This window comes from Odontesthes bonariensis, chromosome 19 (assembly GCF_027942865.1).
Source record: "Odontesthes bonariensis isolate fOdoBon6 chromosome 19, fOdoBon6.hap1, whole genome shotgun sequence".
Classification (NCBI taxonomy): domain Eukaryota; kingdom Metazoa; phylum Chordata; class Actinopteri; order Atheriniformes; family Atherinopsidae; genus Odontesthes; species Odontesthes bonariensis.
Window position 1 is genome coordinate 13,510,383 of NC_134524.1, and position 15,337 is coordinate 13,525,719.

Consider the following 15,337-nt stretch of genomic DNA (forward strand, 5'->3'; position numbering starts at 1 on the left):
ACTCTCAAATAGACTCATAGAGCATTCTTTTCCCCTCACTGAGTTTGCAAAGGGGGAGAAATGTGACTGAGGGGTGGGAGGACCATTTCAGAGAGGAAGAGGGTTGTAGCATTCAGTGTGTGCGTGTGTGTGTGTGTGTGTGTGTGTGTGTGTTTGTGTGTGTGAGAGAGAATAGTACTGCTGACACCTTTGGCCTTGGCTTGGCCACATTACAATCACAAAAGCAAGCAAGCAATCAAGTAATCTCTATAGTGGGCTGGAGCCTGTGAAGCGCCAATGGGAACAGCTCATTGGAGGTACACTTGCCTGGGGATTCACGTAACGACAGGCAAAGCGGAGTTTACAACCAAAGTGACTGGCCATTCACAAAGAAAAAAAACCCATGAGAACCTTAAAGGATTTCTTGGTGGAGAAGATCAAAGATATTCTATTGACGCATTTGGCTGGTATTGTGCAAGTTCACACTTCACAAAAGCGAGTTCAAAGTTCAGTTCACACAGAATAAAACTTAATTAGTTCCAGAACATAGTTCTCCATTTGCAATTCTAAAACTGAAGTTTACGGGACTAAAATAAAGTAGTTTGTGTTAGTAGCTCACGGTTTTGCTCCGAATTCTCCTACTAATAGGAGGGTTTCACGTGACGTCACAGTGCTGCATCGCGAACGCGCGAAATCCAGATGGATGTCAGGAAGTGAATTCTGCCCATAGAACTGCAAGCAAGATGCCCGTGTTTTGTGCTGTTTACGGCTGCTCCAACCGTTCTACCCGTGAAAAGGACAAAGTTTTTTTAGAATACCAAAGGTACACAAAGGTGAGAAATATAAAAAGCCAACAGAACAACGCCGTAAAAAATGGATTTTAAACCTACGTCTGCAGTCGGGAGGAGCAGAGTCTGTTTACTCTCGTGTCTGCAGCGACCACTTCGTCAGAGGTATGTTTGCTAACTGCTAACTTTGTTTTTGTGGCTCTGTTTATATAGCATTGGGGTGTTGTTAAATACTCATTTACTTAGTAATGATTATTAAGTTTCCGGTAGTCTAATATGGGCTTCATTGTGACTTTTTAGGCGTCCCTAGAGCTTGGGGTGACGCTGAGTCGGTAGACTGGGCTCCGACGGTCAAGCTCGGTTACGAAATCACTAAGCCGAAATCCGAGGCATCTCTTCAACGAGAGCAAAGGATGAAGCTCAAGGAGGACCAACAAACACGGTAGGCATGTGCAGTGGCTATGTTGGATCACCAACAGACAGCTGAGAGCCCGGGTATGAGCGCAGATCTGATGCAGACAGCCCACAATCAGAGGGCATCAGTGGGAATGGAACATTAGATTATCCTTTGCTCTCGTTGAAGAGATGCCTTGGATTTCGGCTTAGTGATTTCGTAACCGAGCTTGACCGTCGGAGCCCAGTCTACCGACTCAGCGTCACCCCAAGCTCTAGGGACGCCTAAAAAGTCACAATGAAGCCCATATTAGACTACCGGAAACTTAATAATCATTACTAAGTAAATGAGTATTTAACAACACCCCAATGCTATATAAACAGAGCCACAAAAACAAAGTTAGCAGTTAGCAAACATACCTCTGACGAAGTGGTCGCTGCAGACACGAGAGTAAACAGACTCTGCTCCTCCCGACTGCAGACGTAGGTTTAAAATCCATTTTTTACGGCGTTGTTCTGTTAGCTTTTTATATTTCTCACCTTTGTGTACCTTTGGTATTCTAAAAAAACTTTGTCCTTTTCACGGGTAGAACGGTTGGAGCAGCCGTAAACAGCACAAAACACGGGCATCTTGCTTGCAGTTCTATGGGCAGAATTCACTTCCTGACAACCATCTGAAAACCGCGCCCCCTTACGACCACGTGACTGAAACCAAGCTATACGGTAGGGTGCTATAAAGTAGTGGAACATGCGCACCGCAGCCATAAGAGCGAATGCATGCGTATCTCAGCAGGATAGTTCTACATGTATGTAACTACATGTCTGTATTCTCCTGAAGCAGTTGCATTAGTCCAGTCTGTGAGAACCCAACAGCGGGACACATGCAGGCACTATTCATCAAGAGACGTTCACTGTCGACAAGAATTCTGTTTAAGGCTGCAAGATAGAGCGCAGCACTCACTCCACATCCATCGGTTAAAAACTGCCACGTTCATCTCAAAATTCATGCGAATTATGAACGCCACAACATTCAGTGCACATCATCCTTCTGATTCTCAAGGCCTGAGGTCTAAAAACTAACACGTGACATAATTACCAGAGCCCTGAGAGAATTCTCCTGCTACTCTTTAAACAATCTGGGCAGATGAATGTCTCATTAACATGGGGATTAACAAGAAGAAACAAATAACGACCACAAGATGAGAAGAGGAACAAATACACATGTTCTTTATAATGATGTCTGAAATTCAAAACAGACAAACAGACGGTTTTCTATGAAAACATATCAAGAGGCATAGTCAACAAATGATATGACAACTGAGGATAAAATTTAATCTAAATCATATTTATAAACAAACACCACGGGACTACTGGCTCATATATCTGCAGTATCTCTGCTCTTTTCAAACAGGTTGAGGGAAAAAAGGCAAGAGAAACATGCTCTTAGAATTCCAAATCAATGCAGTCATGTGTTATCGTAGCCTTGGGTAAAAGCAGGGCCATTAACGGTCTGGTTATTTTGACTGCATGAAGCCATTCTTGAGCGATAAATCAACGGTGGCCCGTATTTGCAGGCCCAGAGCCATTTTCTTGAATCCTCTGCTGGTAGGTAACACGGGTGATAACATTCCTAGCATCAGAGTCACATGACTGGCCCCTCTGTCTGGCATACGAAAAATGACAAACCCCCCCGCTGATAAGCTGCAATATATACGTGAAAAAAGCTCTAAAGAACATGGACAAATGAATGCCCAAAATAAGTTTCCTTAACCCTCTTTAGATTCTCAGTAAATCCAGAAGCTTCACAGACATTAACAACAAAATCTGCCAAATCTTAAAGAAGCAGCAAAGTTGCTTTAATAGCCGCTTTCGGACAGACCGTTCTAAGAAAGTAGTTATCAGAACTACCCTCCTCGAATTTCGTTCTGATAACTATCCTTCCCCAGCGGAACTGTTTCAGTCTGCATTCGCACATGAGTCGGGACCTGATAGGGACTGATGTGCCGCGCGCAGCCGTCTGCTTCAGTGACTTGTTAGCCGTTAGCCGTTAGCCGTTTAGCGCTACATTCAAACACAAAACAAAACGGTAAAAGTAAGGAGAGTAGAAAAAACACCACCAAGAAGCTAATATGGAGAGCGGGGAGGCCACCGTGTTTATGGTCTGCATGATGGTGATATTAATCATGAACAATCACATCAGGCGTCTAATATCGAGGCTGGAAAAGCTCACAGAGAGAGTCAGGAGATGATACTTTTTCATTTCATGAAGTAAGAAAGGAGAGCAGAGCGCTGCAGACAAATGAGACCAGTGTAAGTTTAACTAATTAAACACCCGCCGGTTGTGTCTGTGTCTAGGAGGAAACATTTCAGCCGTGATAGTATGACATGGGGCGTAGCTACCGACCACCACACACCTCCGTTAGATTCGTTCTATAAGAACTATGAAAAGACCCGACCTCGGAGAAGGAGCTAAATAGTTATAGGAACTAAGGGAGAAAGCCCCGAGTTCCTGTATGTCCGAACACGGGAGAAAACGGCCCCGCAGATTAAAAGGTTATTAGAACTGCCAAAGGTTCCTACAGTCCGAAAGCGGCTATTGTCATTCCTTGAGAAGAAAGATGGTCCCATCCCAGGACTATCTGTAAAGCTGTATGTCAAGAGCATGTCACCAGGCAGACAACTACCGAGACCTTGGGGCTATTCCTGTAATTAGCCGCTTCTCGTATTATCTCCAGCCTTCCACCATAGACTGAGAGTCTCAACTGATGCTAAGTGCTGTGTGGATGCCTCCTCGTTTTCTGTGAGCTGGATGTTCCGCTGGCATGACGCCAATGTGTGTTTTGCAAACCTCCGGCTCCAAAAGTCAAAGCTTCACTTGTGGAGTGATGGATGGCTTCTGCTTATGCACTCGTAGATAAAATGTTAAATACCAAAGGGAGGTTCTGACGACAAGCTCAAGCCTCAGATGTGAAGAGTATTGGAGATATTTTTCAAAATCCATGCAACTGACTGCTTTGCAAATATGAATTTAAAAAAAAAAGGGGGAAAAAAGATGGATTTCTTTATTTTGCAGAGAATCTTATTCCGGAAACATATTTTCCTTCTAAAGAGTCGGATGTGGTGACTGCAAAAACATACATAGATCAATGCAACTGAAATGTGCTGGTTGAATAAGCTTAAATGGCTTTACTTACAATTTTTCCAAAACAGACAGTCCAAAGAACGATCCATTTTTGAGTTCTTGAATCTTGTTGTTGTTCAAATTTCTGCAGAAATGAAAAACAGGTATGAATACAAAGCAACAGAAAATGCTAAAGACAGCAGCTGTGCGTGACGCACATGTCCAATACATTGCGTTGCATGTGTTCAACAGCTGAAGTGTTTCTTTATCACACATCAAGTCCAATTCAACATCTGGCAGAAAACAGCTACCCACGAGCACACCAGCCACAGCACCCAAAACATCAACAAGGAATGTGTGAAATCAAAAGGATCAACTGTCTATCTTTCAATTAGCGGAAGGATGACACACTTTCTGATACTTTGACACATAATAATGTTTAGTCTCACAGCTATTTGTGCTGTTGCCTCTCTCAGCTTCCATTTACAGAGATGTGAAATGGTAAACAAATCCCAATGTGATGCTCAGCAGCAGTGAGGAACTGATGGCACACAAGCCACAGGACACATGTTTACAACATTGACGCTGTGTGCATATTTAAAGGTCATCCACACAAAAAGCCAAGGTCAACACACACAGAAATACAGAAAAAGTGTTGTTCACAGAAAAAGCAGCCTATCCATCATATTTACCACTAACACCGATTCAAAGGCACATAAACTAAAAATGAGAATTGCAGGTTGCTTACAGAACTCTATACAAACTATGTACAAAACAAGAAACGAGTCCCGTTATACTAAAGTTTTAGTCAAGTCCTTCAAGTCAACCTTCAAGTCCATGTGTGAATTCTTGGATTGCTTCCTCCTAGAGTAATAAAGTGGATTTTATAAGCTGGTACACAACACGCCAAGCTGCCAAGTTCATCCCCACTTTCTGTCTCCATGTTCCTGAGAGTCCGTGTCTTTCAAACTTCCTCCCGTAGGGTGTCAGAAACCAATGGCACAGTTAACTTCCAGCAGCAAACCACTGCAGGGACTTGAGGTTAGCATGTTTCTGGCCAGTGTGGAAGGGATGTGGTGGGTGACATATATGTTAGTTGCACCCACAACTTGGGGCCAGATTGGAGTCATTACAGGGTGTTGAGGGGTTGTTTTATTACAGGGTCGGATGGAAGAGACTTGGAGGAAGTTTGCTGTTTGGCTTCCTGCTGTTCACAGAGAGCCTGCACACAGATACTGTTTTCCTGGGTTCTGAATGCTGAAATGCAGATGTGAAGACATGAAGATGTACGCGTCGCTGCCTGTGTGCACATGATCTCATGATACAAACAGGGATGCTGAGCTTCTCATGACTCCAGTCACAAAACTTTAATATATTTGGAAGAATAACTGGCATACATACGCACATTATTTACCCAGATATGAAACATGGTTATGGGAAAGCTCGCTATTTCTTGATGACATTAACAAGACTGAAACAAAGACATTGCAAAGACAGTATTTGAAGAGAAATGACTCAACATCATTGACGTAAGGTTGTTTGGATTTATGACAAGGGCTTTCCTCTTCACAGAAAGTTGTACAATTAGGTTTAGAAAGTAGGTTATGAATCTGAAATACATCTTTGAACCTGGCAGCACAAATTGACATCTCAAGCCTTGTGACTCTACGGGTCGTCAAAAAAAAATCTGTGAAAGAGTTCCCCTGAGAGTCATGAGCCCTTTCCGTGGCTTTTTTCCACCCCCACCCTACTGTGCATGCCTACCCGCCTTCTCTAACCTTGTCCTTCCCTCTTCCTCATGACATGACTGTAACCTCATCAAGTTAGAAACTCTTTTGGCCTCAGAGTTAAGTCATCTTTGCACTCCTGCATTGCTGTGAAGAAAATACCCCTACCGACTATAAGGGTAAAATGGATGTAGCAAACAATCGAGGCTGATTGGAGGTCATGGTCTTTTAACTACTCATGTCTACAGCTCACTCAGGACCGTCTGCTTCCTGAATGTCCCGTCTCCGGAAGTCTTCCCAACACCCCCAGACTATAGGCAAGTGTACAGAATTCCTTCTGGAAAAGCCTCAAACACTACAGAAGAGGAGTCTCACGCATCTCTATGCATACGGTAGATAAAACCTGCTTTTCAGTTCAAGTCAGGAAAAGCTGCGTGTGGGATCCGACCAAATCTCACATCCTGTCTACGGACACAGATCCCATAAATCTTACTGACATTTATGAAGGAGTCGTCTCCAAAACTGGAATAGTCACTCTCGGTTTAATTGACATAGAAAATGCATTGACCTAGATTTAGTCTTGGTTTAAAGTTGAGTAAATATGACAGGACTGAAAGTCGTATTGGGTTCTTTTTAGTTATTGGGGGGGGTGTGGGGGGGGGGGGGGAGAAGAAAAACACCTTTGGTAACAACAGCCTCTGCCTGCAGGCACATTATCCTAAGAGAGACACAAAAATGGCACGCCATTACTCACTTCCCTCATAAGATCGTAAACTTTAAAGCACAAGGCCAAATGGTGCTCTCTCAACACTTTCTTTATGTTTGTGGGGCTTATAAAAACCCTTTGCCGGTTACCATCAGTATGGTAGATGGAAAAATAGGCCTAAGCTCAGGTGGAAAAAGGAACTGGTCCAATGGCTGAGGTCCTGTGACTTCAAATGTGCAGCACTTTCTCACTTCCCAAAAAAATTTAAGTCTGGAGATCAAAACCAGTGGGCACAAAAACAGCAATTTACTTTAGATGGAACACTCTAAAAGGGCAGTTGTTGCACAACCTCATCAATTAGCCAATTTATTCCTGTAAAGTCTTGGTCTTCCATTTCATACAATCAAAGCAATGTGTACACACCTTCCAGCTCCGCCGCTGAGAGGACGAGCAGTAACACGAAAACAGACGTAGGGACACTCCAAATATTTCCCGTCTACACACCAGACAGAATTGCTTGTCTGGGATTAAAATATACTTCAGCCAACCATGTAAAGTCAAAGCTCAACTGATCTACAAAATGAAAGGCTGCAAACTGACTGAATGTGCAGCTGTCAATGCTGTGCCTTTGGGATTTTGGCTTTCATCTGCAAACACTGCAGAACTACTTAAAATCATAACACACACACTAGACCAAAGACCAGTCTGGAAAGTACCAAAAACAAATCCCCTCAGGAGACGCATGACAGCAGGCACCTGTTTTTTCTTTTTTGGTCACAGATGCCTCTTCGGGCATGACTTAGTCACGTCAGTCTAGAGGATGATCTGACCTAATATCAGTCATTGAGCTTTTTTTCCTGAGTTTACAATCAACTTTAGAGTCTTGGGATGTGGAATCCAAAAGGAAAACAAGTCCATAGGTGTGGCTTTAAGGAAGTGAATCTCCAAGAAACCAGATGAGAATGTAACTCTTCGGCCCAGTTTGCACTGTTGTGAAACCAGACAGTTTACTGCACTCCAATGTGTCATCAAACCGAATGCACTTTTTCTGCAAGGGAGGAAATCCCTGCTTTCTTCCTGACTTTAATCCTGCTCTCCTCTGCAGAGAGCAAAACCAGGTGCTCATACTTGCACAGTCCAACCCAGGTGCACTTGTGAATGGATCTTGATATCACTAAGCCAGCCGTGTTAAGAAATATGAGCTGGGTGAGCACAGAAAGCTTAAATATAGTCCGTTCCTGTCTGCATGGCTGTGTAGGTTGAACTTTAAACAGGTACTGAAATAAGCACTCGTGGACACACCCATAAAAATTAATCTCACAAACTTTATCTGCCCCCGAGAGGTAAAAGCTAAATTCAACCGTAATTTAGCAGAGGCCCACTCTGACATGGGTGGACAGGCCAGCTGTAAACACATTTGTGTCATTTCCTCTCGGATTACTAAGGCATGTGGTATCATTTGGGGAGCACAAATGCAGGGAATGCATTACTCACTTTTTTTCTCTACAGAGAGGCACTCAGAGCAGAACTGCAATGAATAACTTCATGCACTCAATGTCGGGGGAAACTAATACCACCGAAAATTTAGGTCAGGTAACCGTGCAGCTGCTCTTGTGCAAACATGCGTGGTTAAAGTCAAGAGTTATAGTTGTTTTCTATGCACGCACTCAAGATGTGGGGTAATTTTTATGGCATGAAGACGAACCAATTATCCTAGTGGTTCAACAAGTTCATCCCAGCTAAGAGTAGTAGAGAAAAGCCTCAAAGAAGGGGACTGTGGTTTGAATGTTTCTAAAGTGGAATCCCGAATGAGAAAAACAAGAAATTTTGATATTAACTGCTGCCTCCGGGGAGAGGTTTTCATGTTCATCATATCACAGACGAATAGATTCCAAAACTGGCTTCTACCCAAGCACCACAGGGGAGCTGAATAACAGTCAGACTCATAACAAAAAGAGAAGAAATGGACCAAAATCCATACAGCAGGTTTACCGCCAATAGGCTAGCGTTTGTAAACCACACCCCACCTACACATAGAGGTTCACTTACTTTCTGCAATAACTCGGGGTGGGACAGGATATAAGGTCCCGTCCACACTAATATTTTGCAAAGCAACCGTTCTTCCGTTCATCCACATGCAAACCACATTTTCGGTCAGAAAAAAAAGAAAAAGTTCGGACCGAAAAAGTTTTTACCAATGGAGAATTTCAGCGTTTGTGGGGATTTTTGCATTTTCATCAGAAGAGAAAACTATCCAGAGTGCTGCAGGCGAGGCCTTCGATGCCTGCGCAGAGATGCAGAGCTGGAGAGCATTGTCAAATTGTTGTGTGGTGCCCCGGAGAAATCCACCCCAAGCAACTACCCACTCCCTGCCCTATAGTCATGACTGTGCTATATAGTAGTATTCTCTTTATTGTATTCATTGTACTGTGTATACTGCCTAAATTTTAGTACATAACTTTTTTTAGACTATATATATTTATACGTCTCAGTGTTTCCCACAGATGTGAAGGCAATGTGTGGTGGTGGGCCGGGGGGGGCGGGGGGCGGCGTTGGTTGCGTGTAAAAAATAAAAATTCTTCAAAATAATTCCTTCGTTAATAATTGGTCACACAAAACTTTATTGTATTAACCCTTAAGAACCCAGACCCATTTCTACTTAAATTAAAATTAAGGGGGTTATAACACAGACTAAATAGACCACATAGAACCCATTTCAGAATTTTTTTCCAAAATACCACCCCCCACTGTCAGAGATCTGTAATGTGACATAGGCTATATGTCACATTGGGAGTTAAGAACCTGGATAATTTCTCCATCAAGGAAAATTATGGGGGACGTAAGGATGTGTGACACCTGTGTCACGGAGGGTGACACAGATGCGGCTTATCTGCAGATTTTCACATCTTCATTGTAAACAAATGAATAACATAGCTAATTACACTGGTGGGACTGTTCAGCTGTTTCAGACTGATACCTCCGGTTCAGACTGCTCCTCATCATCAACACGCACGTCTCTCTTTCAATCGCGGAAAATATTTTTCAATACTCATCTGGATTGAAGCAGCAAACATTCAGTGTAAGAGTTTAAAAAAACTACTTTATTTGATTCACAGCTGCTAGTGTTTAGACCTCGACAACCCAACTACATTTTTTTTTTTTTACGGCAAACTTGCAACTAGTTAACTTTATAAAGAAGGCGTAATCGCTTGCTATGGGTCGGGTCGGGACGGGACAACATTGTATTCAAAATATAAAATATTTTTATAGGACTTTTTAATGTGTGATTTTATAAAGGTGCACGTGATACCAACCTTTGAATTATTTCGGTTGAGCTAATCTAACGCGACGCTGAGACTAGCAAGCTTCCACGCTTCCAGGGAAGCACGGAGGGGAGGGGCTGTGTGTGTGAGTAGGCTATGCGAGAGAGACGCGAGGGACAGAGAGACGGAGGTAGAGCAGGGAAAGGAAATGCATGCAGCTTAACGAATACGAGTATTTTTTTAAATAGCGTTAAAAAAAATAATAATAACGAAACGCAATATGTGGCGGCCGGTGTTTAATCTGTGGCGCACCGCCACGAATTAGTCTATGTGTGGGAAACACTGCGTCTGATACTGTCTTGTGTGGCTGCACCACATGGATAGCTCCAAATATCTCAATAGTGTGCATAGTGACACTGAAGGAATCTTGAATCTTAAACTCTTCTGCAGTTCGTCTGAAATATGAGCGCAGAGACATCAAACTGCCCAGTGCGGGATTCTCCAGTTTAAACTTGCCCGGCTCTCCTAAATAAGGAAAACAAGTCACTCATTATGGTTCAATACAGGTGTTGGAACCACCTGTCATCTCACAATGTCTTCATTTGAAGAAGTCTATGCTTTTCTGATTCCTTTATACATTTGAAAAGGGTCTTGTTGATGTCTCAATAGGTGAAAATCTCTCCACGGGTGTTAACACACCCATAAAAGCCCTTCAGTTCACAGAGAACATGGCTTTGTGCAGGTCAGAGAAAGTAAATACACACTTCCAATGTTCAGTAAAATCCTCTGTGTCACTTAAACATCAGAATTAAGACAATATGTGACCTTTACGTCAATGCAAAAAAATGGGAGCCGCTAGGCGGGTGGACTTTGCTATTTCTGAACAAGGAGAGTAATGGGCTGAAACTTCTGGATCAGTTGTCTGCTGTCCCAACCAGCTGCGTCCAGAACACGCTCAACCCCATCTTAAACGGCAGGAGTGCTGTAAAACACCATCACTGCATCCCCAGAGTGTTTGCACATTTCACACGTCATAAATTATCACCAACAGACTGTGCTGTCAAGATAAATTGTTGTTTCACTGCCAATCATGTCTACAGGGAACTATGAAGAAGGTTCAACCGGTGGAGGGCAGATCTGCTGTTTTCCTGCAGTATATGACAACAACTGCCCAGAGATACAAAAGCAGAGAATGGAAAAAATTCCTGAGGGCAGCACTGTTTTCTGTCTGTGCTCTCTAATTAAATTCTTGTTCTTTTGAGGCCATCTTTCATATAACAGTGTCTATGCTTAATGCTTAGTCATGAGGAACCCATCTCACAACACAATCTGTCTCTGTCAGAACAAGACAATAGACCTCAAATTCACTGACGCCTTGCGGACTCATCGTGGGAGCAGGCCATAGCTTAACAAGATCAACAAATTCAAAATTAGTGAAACATTTTCACAACACAAAAAGGACGTTATGGGGGAATAAGAATAAATGTCAAGCTATGTCAAATTCAAGTGCCAGATAAAAGAAAGTTACACCGTCTCAGATTTCAAAGACAGTTCCTGAAAGCCAGCAGCATCACAAAGTTAATGCTGAAGCAGTCAGTGGGGCACTCCTAATGACTACTTAACATTGTTAAACACCTGACAAAGAGTCACAGCGGAGTTACTGAGAAACAAAATCTCATTTAAAAGGGAAATTTAGTCTCAAATGGAAGCATTTAGTCTATTTCCCTGACAGGCCTTTAGGGTCATAACACCTGCGGCCTTTTCACATATGCCCCTCAAGTCATGAACGGTTCCTTTTGTATGCATAAACCTAGATAACAAACTTGATGCCATGCTTTTCTGCAATTCTCAAAATCAAAATTTGCCAACTCTGCCAGCATTAATCACACACCGTGTATTCCTTAAACTGACAAAAATGCAACCACTGCTTATTAATGAATAATCTCGACTAATTTGGTTTAATTCTGCGCAGAGGCGACTCACAGCAATGGCCTTAAAACTCATCACTGACCGGCCAATCCTCTCCATGTCCTTCCCTTTCTGGAGTCTATTATTTGCTTTCTACTCCTGCACCCTGCCATGGGATTCTCATATTTCACCATTCACTACCACAAAACACAAGTGCCCTGGATGCAGTCTCTGCCCATTTGCTGATGTATTTCACTGCCACTTGCTCTACTGTCAAAAGCTTTGCGGCGAACCAAACCAATCTCAAGTCATATACCCGTCTTTAAGTGGGAATGACTTAAAGGTCTTCAAGCATGACAACGCCAAAGCCACGATAATCCTGGACTTGTGTTTGCATTGTGTGCATGTCGTGCCTAAAGGTTGTGAAAGGAACTCGGCAAACAAGGAGAAACTGAATCCGTGACACTGCCGGTTTGATATAACAGTAAAATGCTGTTGTAATGATGCTTTTTGAGTAAGGACTTTAATATCATTACTTTAGCAAATGGGAAACATCTGAAAACTTCACTTAAATATAATTGAGGAATACAGGAGAGTAATTTGCAAAGAGGATAAACACGAGGCTTAGTCAGGTGTGCCGTCAGTAGCTGTAACTGAATTTAATCCCATCAGAGTGTATGTTACAGCCTGGTGGAACAATGGCTCAATCATAGCCCATGCGTTTTTAGAAATGCTTTGCAGATATGGTGGTGTGTATGATCACATGGTTTAGTAGTGTCATGAATCAGTACACTGAAGGGAGACAGTTGGATACTTTTGAACACGGTTTACATTTACACCATTTGTGACATGGTGATAAATGGTTGGCTTATCAAGCCATATTTACCTTATAAATCAAAACAAAACACACACTCACAGTGACTGAATAGAATACACATACAACTCTAATCTGTTACTTTGTGCAACAATTTGTTTTAACTCCTCCTCTTGAGTTATACCTCATCATGTTAAAGGTCCTTACATTTCTTGTAACTTTAACTATGAGTTATACACCATTTGATATTTCATGGCTTGCATAAATTCTTAGTGTAAATCTGCAATTGTCTAGTACTGTACATTAAACTAGAAGAAACCCAGTTTTGCCCTGGAATGGCCTGAAAGACAGTAAAGCCCACTTTCATTTTATTCATCATTAGAATTAAGTAGATACCATGGAAGTTGATTAAGTGGGTATATCTGACTGGCTGATGATAAGCCTCCCCATATTGTTTCAGTCGTATTAAGCGTGACAAAAACACGATTCGGAGACATGTCATGAGAAGTTCTCCCACTTTCTGCTGATAGAATTAATATGCATTCTCTGGTTGAAGTGGCTGTGGCGTGCAACTCCGGTATACTCACAGTGCGACTGTTCTGTTTGGGAAGGAGTCCGGGGACACCTGATGGAGCTCCATGCTGCTGCACACCACTTTCTTGTCGGAAGGCAGGCTTTTCCCACCGCTTTTCGAGCGTTCATCAGATTTGCAGCGGAACGGCACCGCGGAGCCGCGGCAGCCACTCAGCAGCAGAACCACCAACAACTGCCGCCAACCCAGCCTCATTTTCACACGCGACAGGAAAACCACTGCAGCATTGGCGAAGGAAATAATTCAACGACACTAAACGGGGCGGACGGGTTGCTGATACCGAACAGCCCTGTTACAAGGTTTTAAAGTCAAACACAGTTGAGACCTTTGCCGAGATGTTGTTTGGCTCAAGCGAGCCTTCCTCCTCCATTTCTCGCTGGGCTTTTCCTTTGCTCGGCGGTTTTCAGTCCGACGGTGTCCTTTGTTTAGCAAACCACTCATTTATAATTCCATCATGGTGTGGCGTTCACCTCCAGCAACTCTACAAATCCAGTACCTTTAAAAAATACAGTATTCCCGCTGCTTACTAGATAACCCTCCCGGTTAATGAAAGCTTCCCTTTGTGTCCAGGTCAGAGTGTTGTCTTTTCCACGGGAGGCGGCCGCAGTCATCCCAGGTTGTCCGCTCCAACTTCAGGAAATGCCGTCGGGCTTTTTTTTAAATGCTTACTTTAACTGCCCGGTACTTTGGACTCAGTACTTGACCAAATGAGTGCGAGTACCTTATCCCTGAACAGTCAACAGGAAATAACTTTCCCCAAAAAATACGAAAGCGCAAAAAAAAAAACTACTTTTTCAGTTTCAGCAAAAGCTTCAACTGCTAGTAAGCACCGAAACCGCTAAAAGGCTCACAGGGAGAGCCGCATCCTATGTCATTAGAGTGTATTTCATTGTTATCCAGTGTCTTTCAAAAGTACTCCAAACTAGTCCTCTATCCATTGGAAAGTCCTGTCCGTGTCCCAGTGTGGTCAAGGCCAGTTGAATAAAAAGCATTTCCGGTCTTCATTTCAAAATAAAACGTTCAGGTGTTGATGAGCTGTGTTACCTTTGGGAATGTCTGTGTGAATGCAAGGATACTCTCCGTTACAAGTAAAAGCCCACTGTGAAAAGTCAGTAGCAACCAAAAGTCCTGGTTTTGTGCATCTTACTTTAATACTATTATAAGACATGATTAGATTAGTGATTCTGCAGACCGTGTGGGCTGTTGGAGGTGGATATTGTTTAAAACTACATCAAATATGATTGTATACAGGGACATGGGATGAAACTGGGGAAATGTGACATGAATCATGGGAGAGGAAAAAAGAAAAATCAAAGATGATTTGGTTTCTGCTCTTTGACTGTTTCTAGTCTTCAGTTTCGCTAAACTATTGAGCTATCAAAGTATATTGAAAATAATCTATGTGGTCAGTTTTAAGGGGAAAAATCTCTGTTTAGTGAAACGTTACAACTCATATGAGTGTGCATGGTGTTAGCCCTGTGCAGGACTGTCGACTCGTCCAGCAGGTACTCCACCTTTGGCCCAATGGCAGCTGGGAAAAGCCCCCCACGGGACCCTGAATTGGATCAAGCGGGTATAGAAAATGGATGGATGGATAGATGGATGAATGAGTATAGAAAATGGATGGATGGATGGATGGATGAATGAGTATAGAAAATGGATGGATGGATGGAACAACTCACCTGAAATGTCATCTCGACAACACACAGCTTTTTCTAAGATGTCAGATACCAAAAAGGAAACCACTGCTGGAATCTTTTGTTTTGTGTTGTTCATGGAATTTTGTATACAATTTTCATCATAAAAGCAACTGTTTTCAAAAGCTGTCGGTTAATAGGTAAATAAATAATAATAACACAATTTTACAAAAATGTTGAGGAGTCAGAGTGTAAAGTTGTATAAAATGGAGAAACTCAAGTAAATGTAACCCAAAACTGCACCAAAGTACAGTACATGAGTAAACCTGTCATCTCTTTGAAATAGCCTACTATGGAATTAATTTTTCAAAAAGCTTCATTTATTGCTGTCTTTGATTTCTGCTTAGTT

The 15,337-nt window shown here is 42.5% G+C and overlaps 1 protein-coding gene across 1 annotated transcript in view; it reads right to left on the reverse strand.

The window, feature by feature from the left end:
* The window catches only part of adgra3 (adhesion G protein-coupled receptor A3), a 35,930-nt gene extending 21,683 nt beyond the window's left edge, over window positions 1-14,247 (reverse strand). The window contains exons 1-2 of the mRNA XM_075450970.1: window positions 13,287-14,247; window positions 4,355-4,426 (exon numbers count right to left, since the gene is read on the reverse strand). Of these exons, the coding sequence (XP_075307085.1) occupies window positions 4,355-4,426; window positions 13,287-13,486 (272 nt within the window). The 5' untranslated portion in view covers window positions 13,487-14,247. The remainder of the gene's footprint in view (window positions 1-4,354; window positions 4,427-13,286) is intronic.
* Window positions 14,248-15,337: the final 1,090 nt, after the last annotated feature.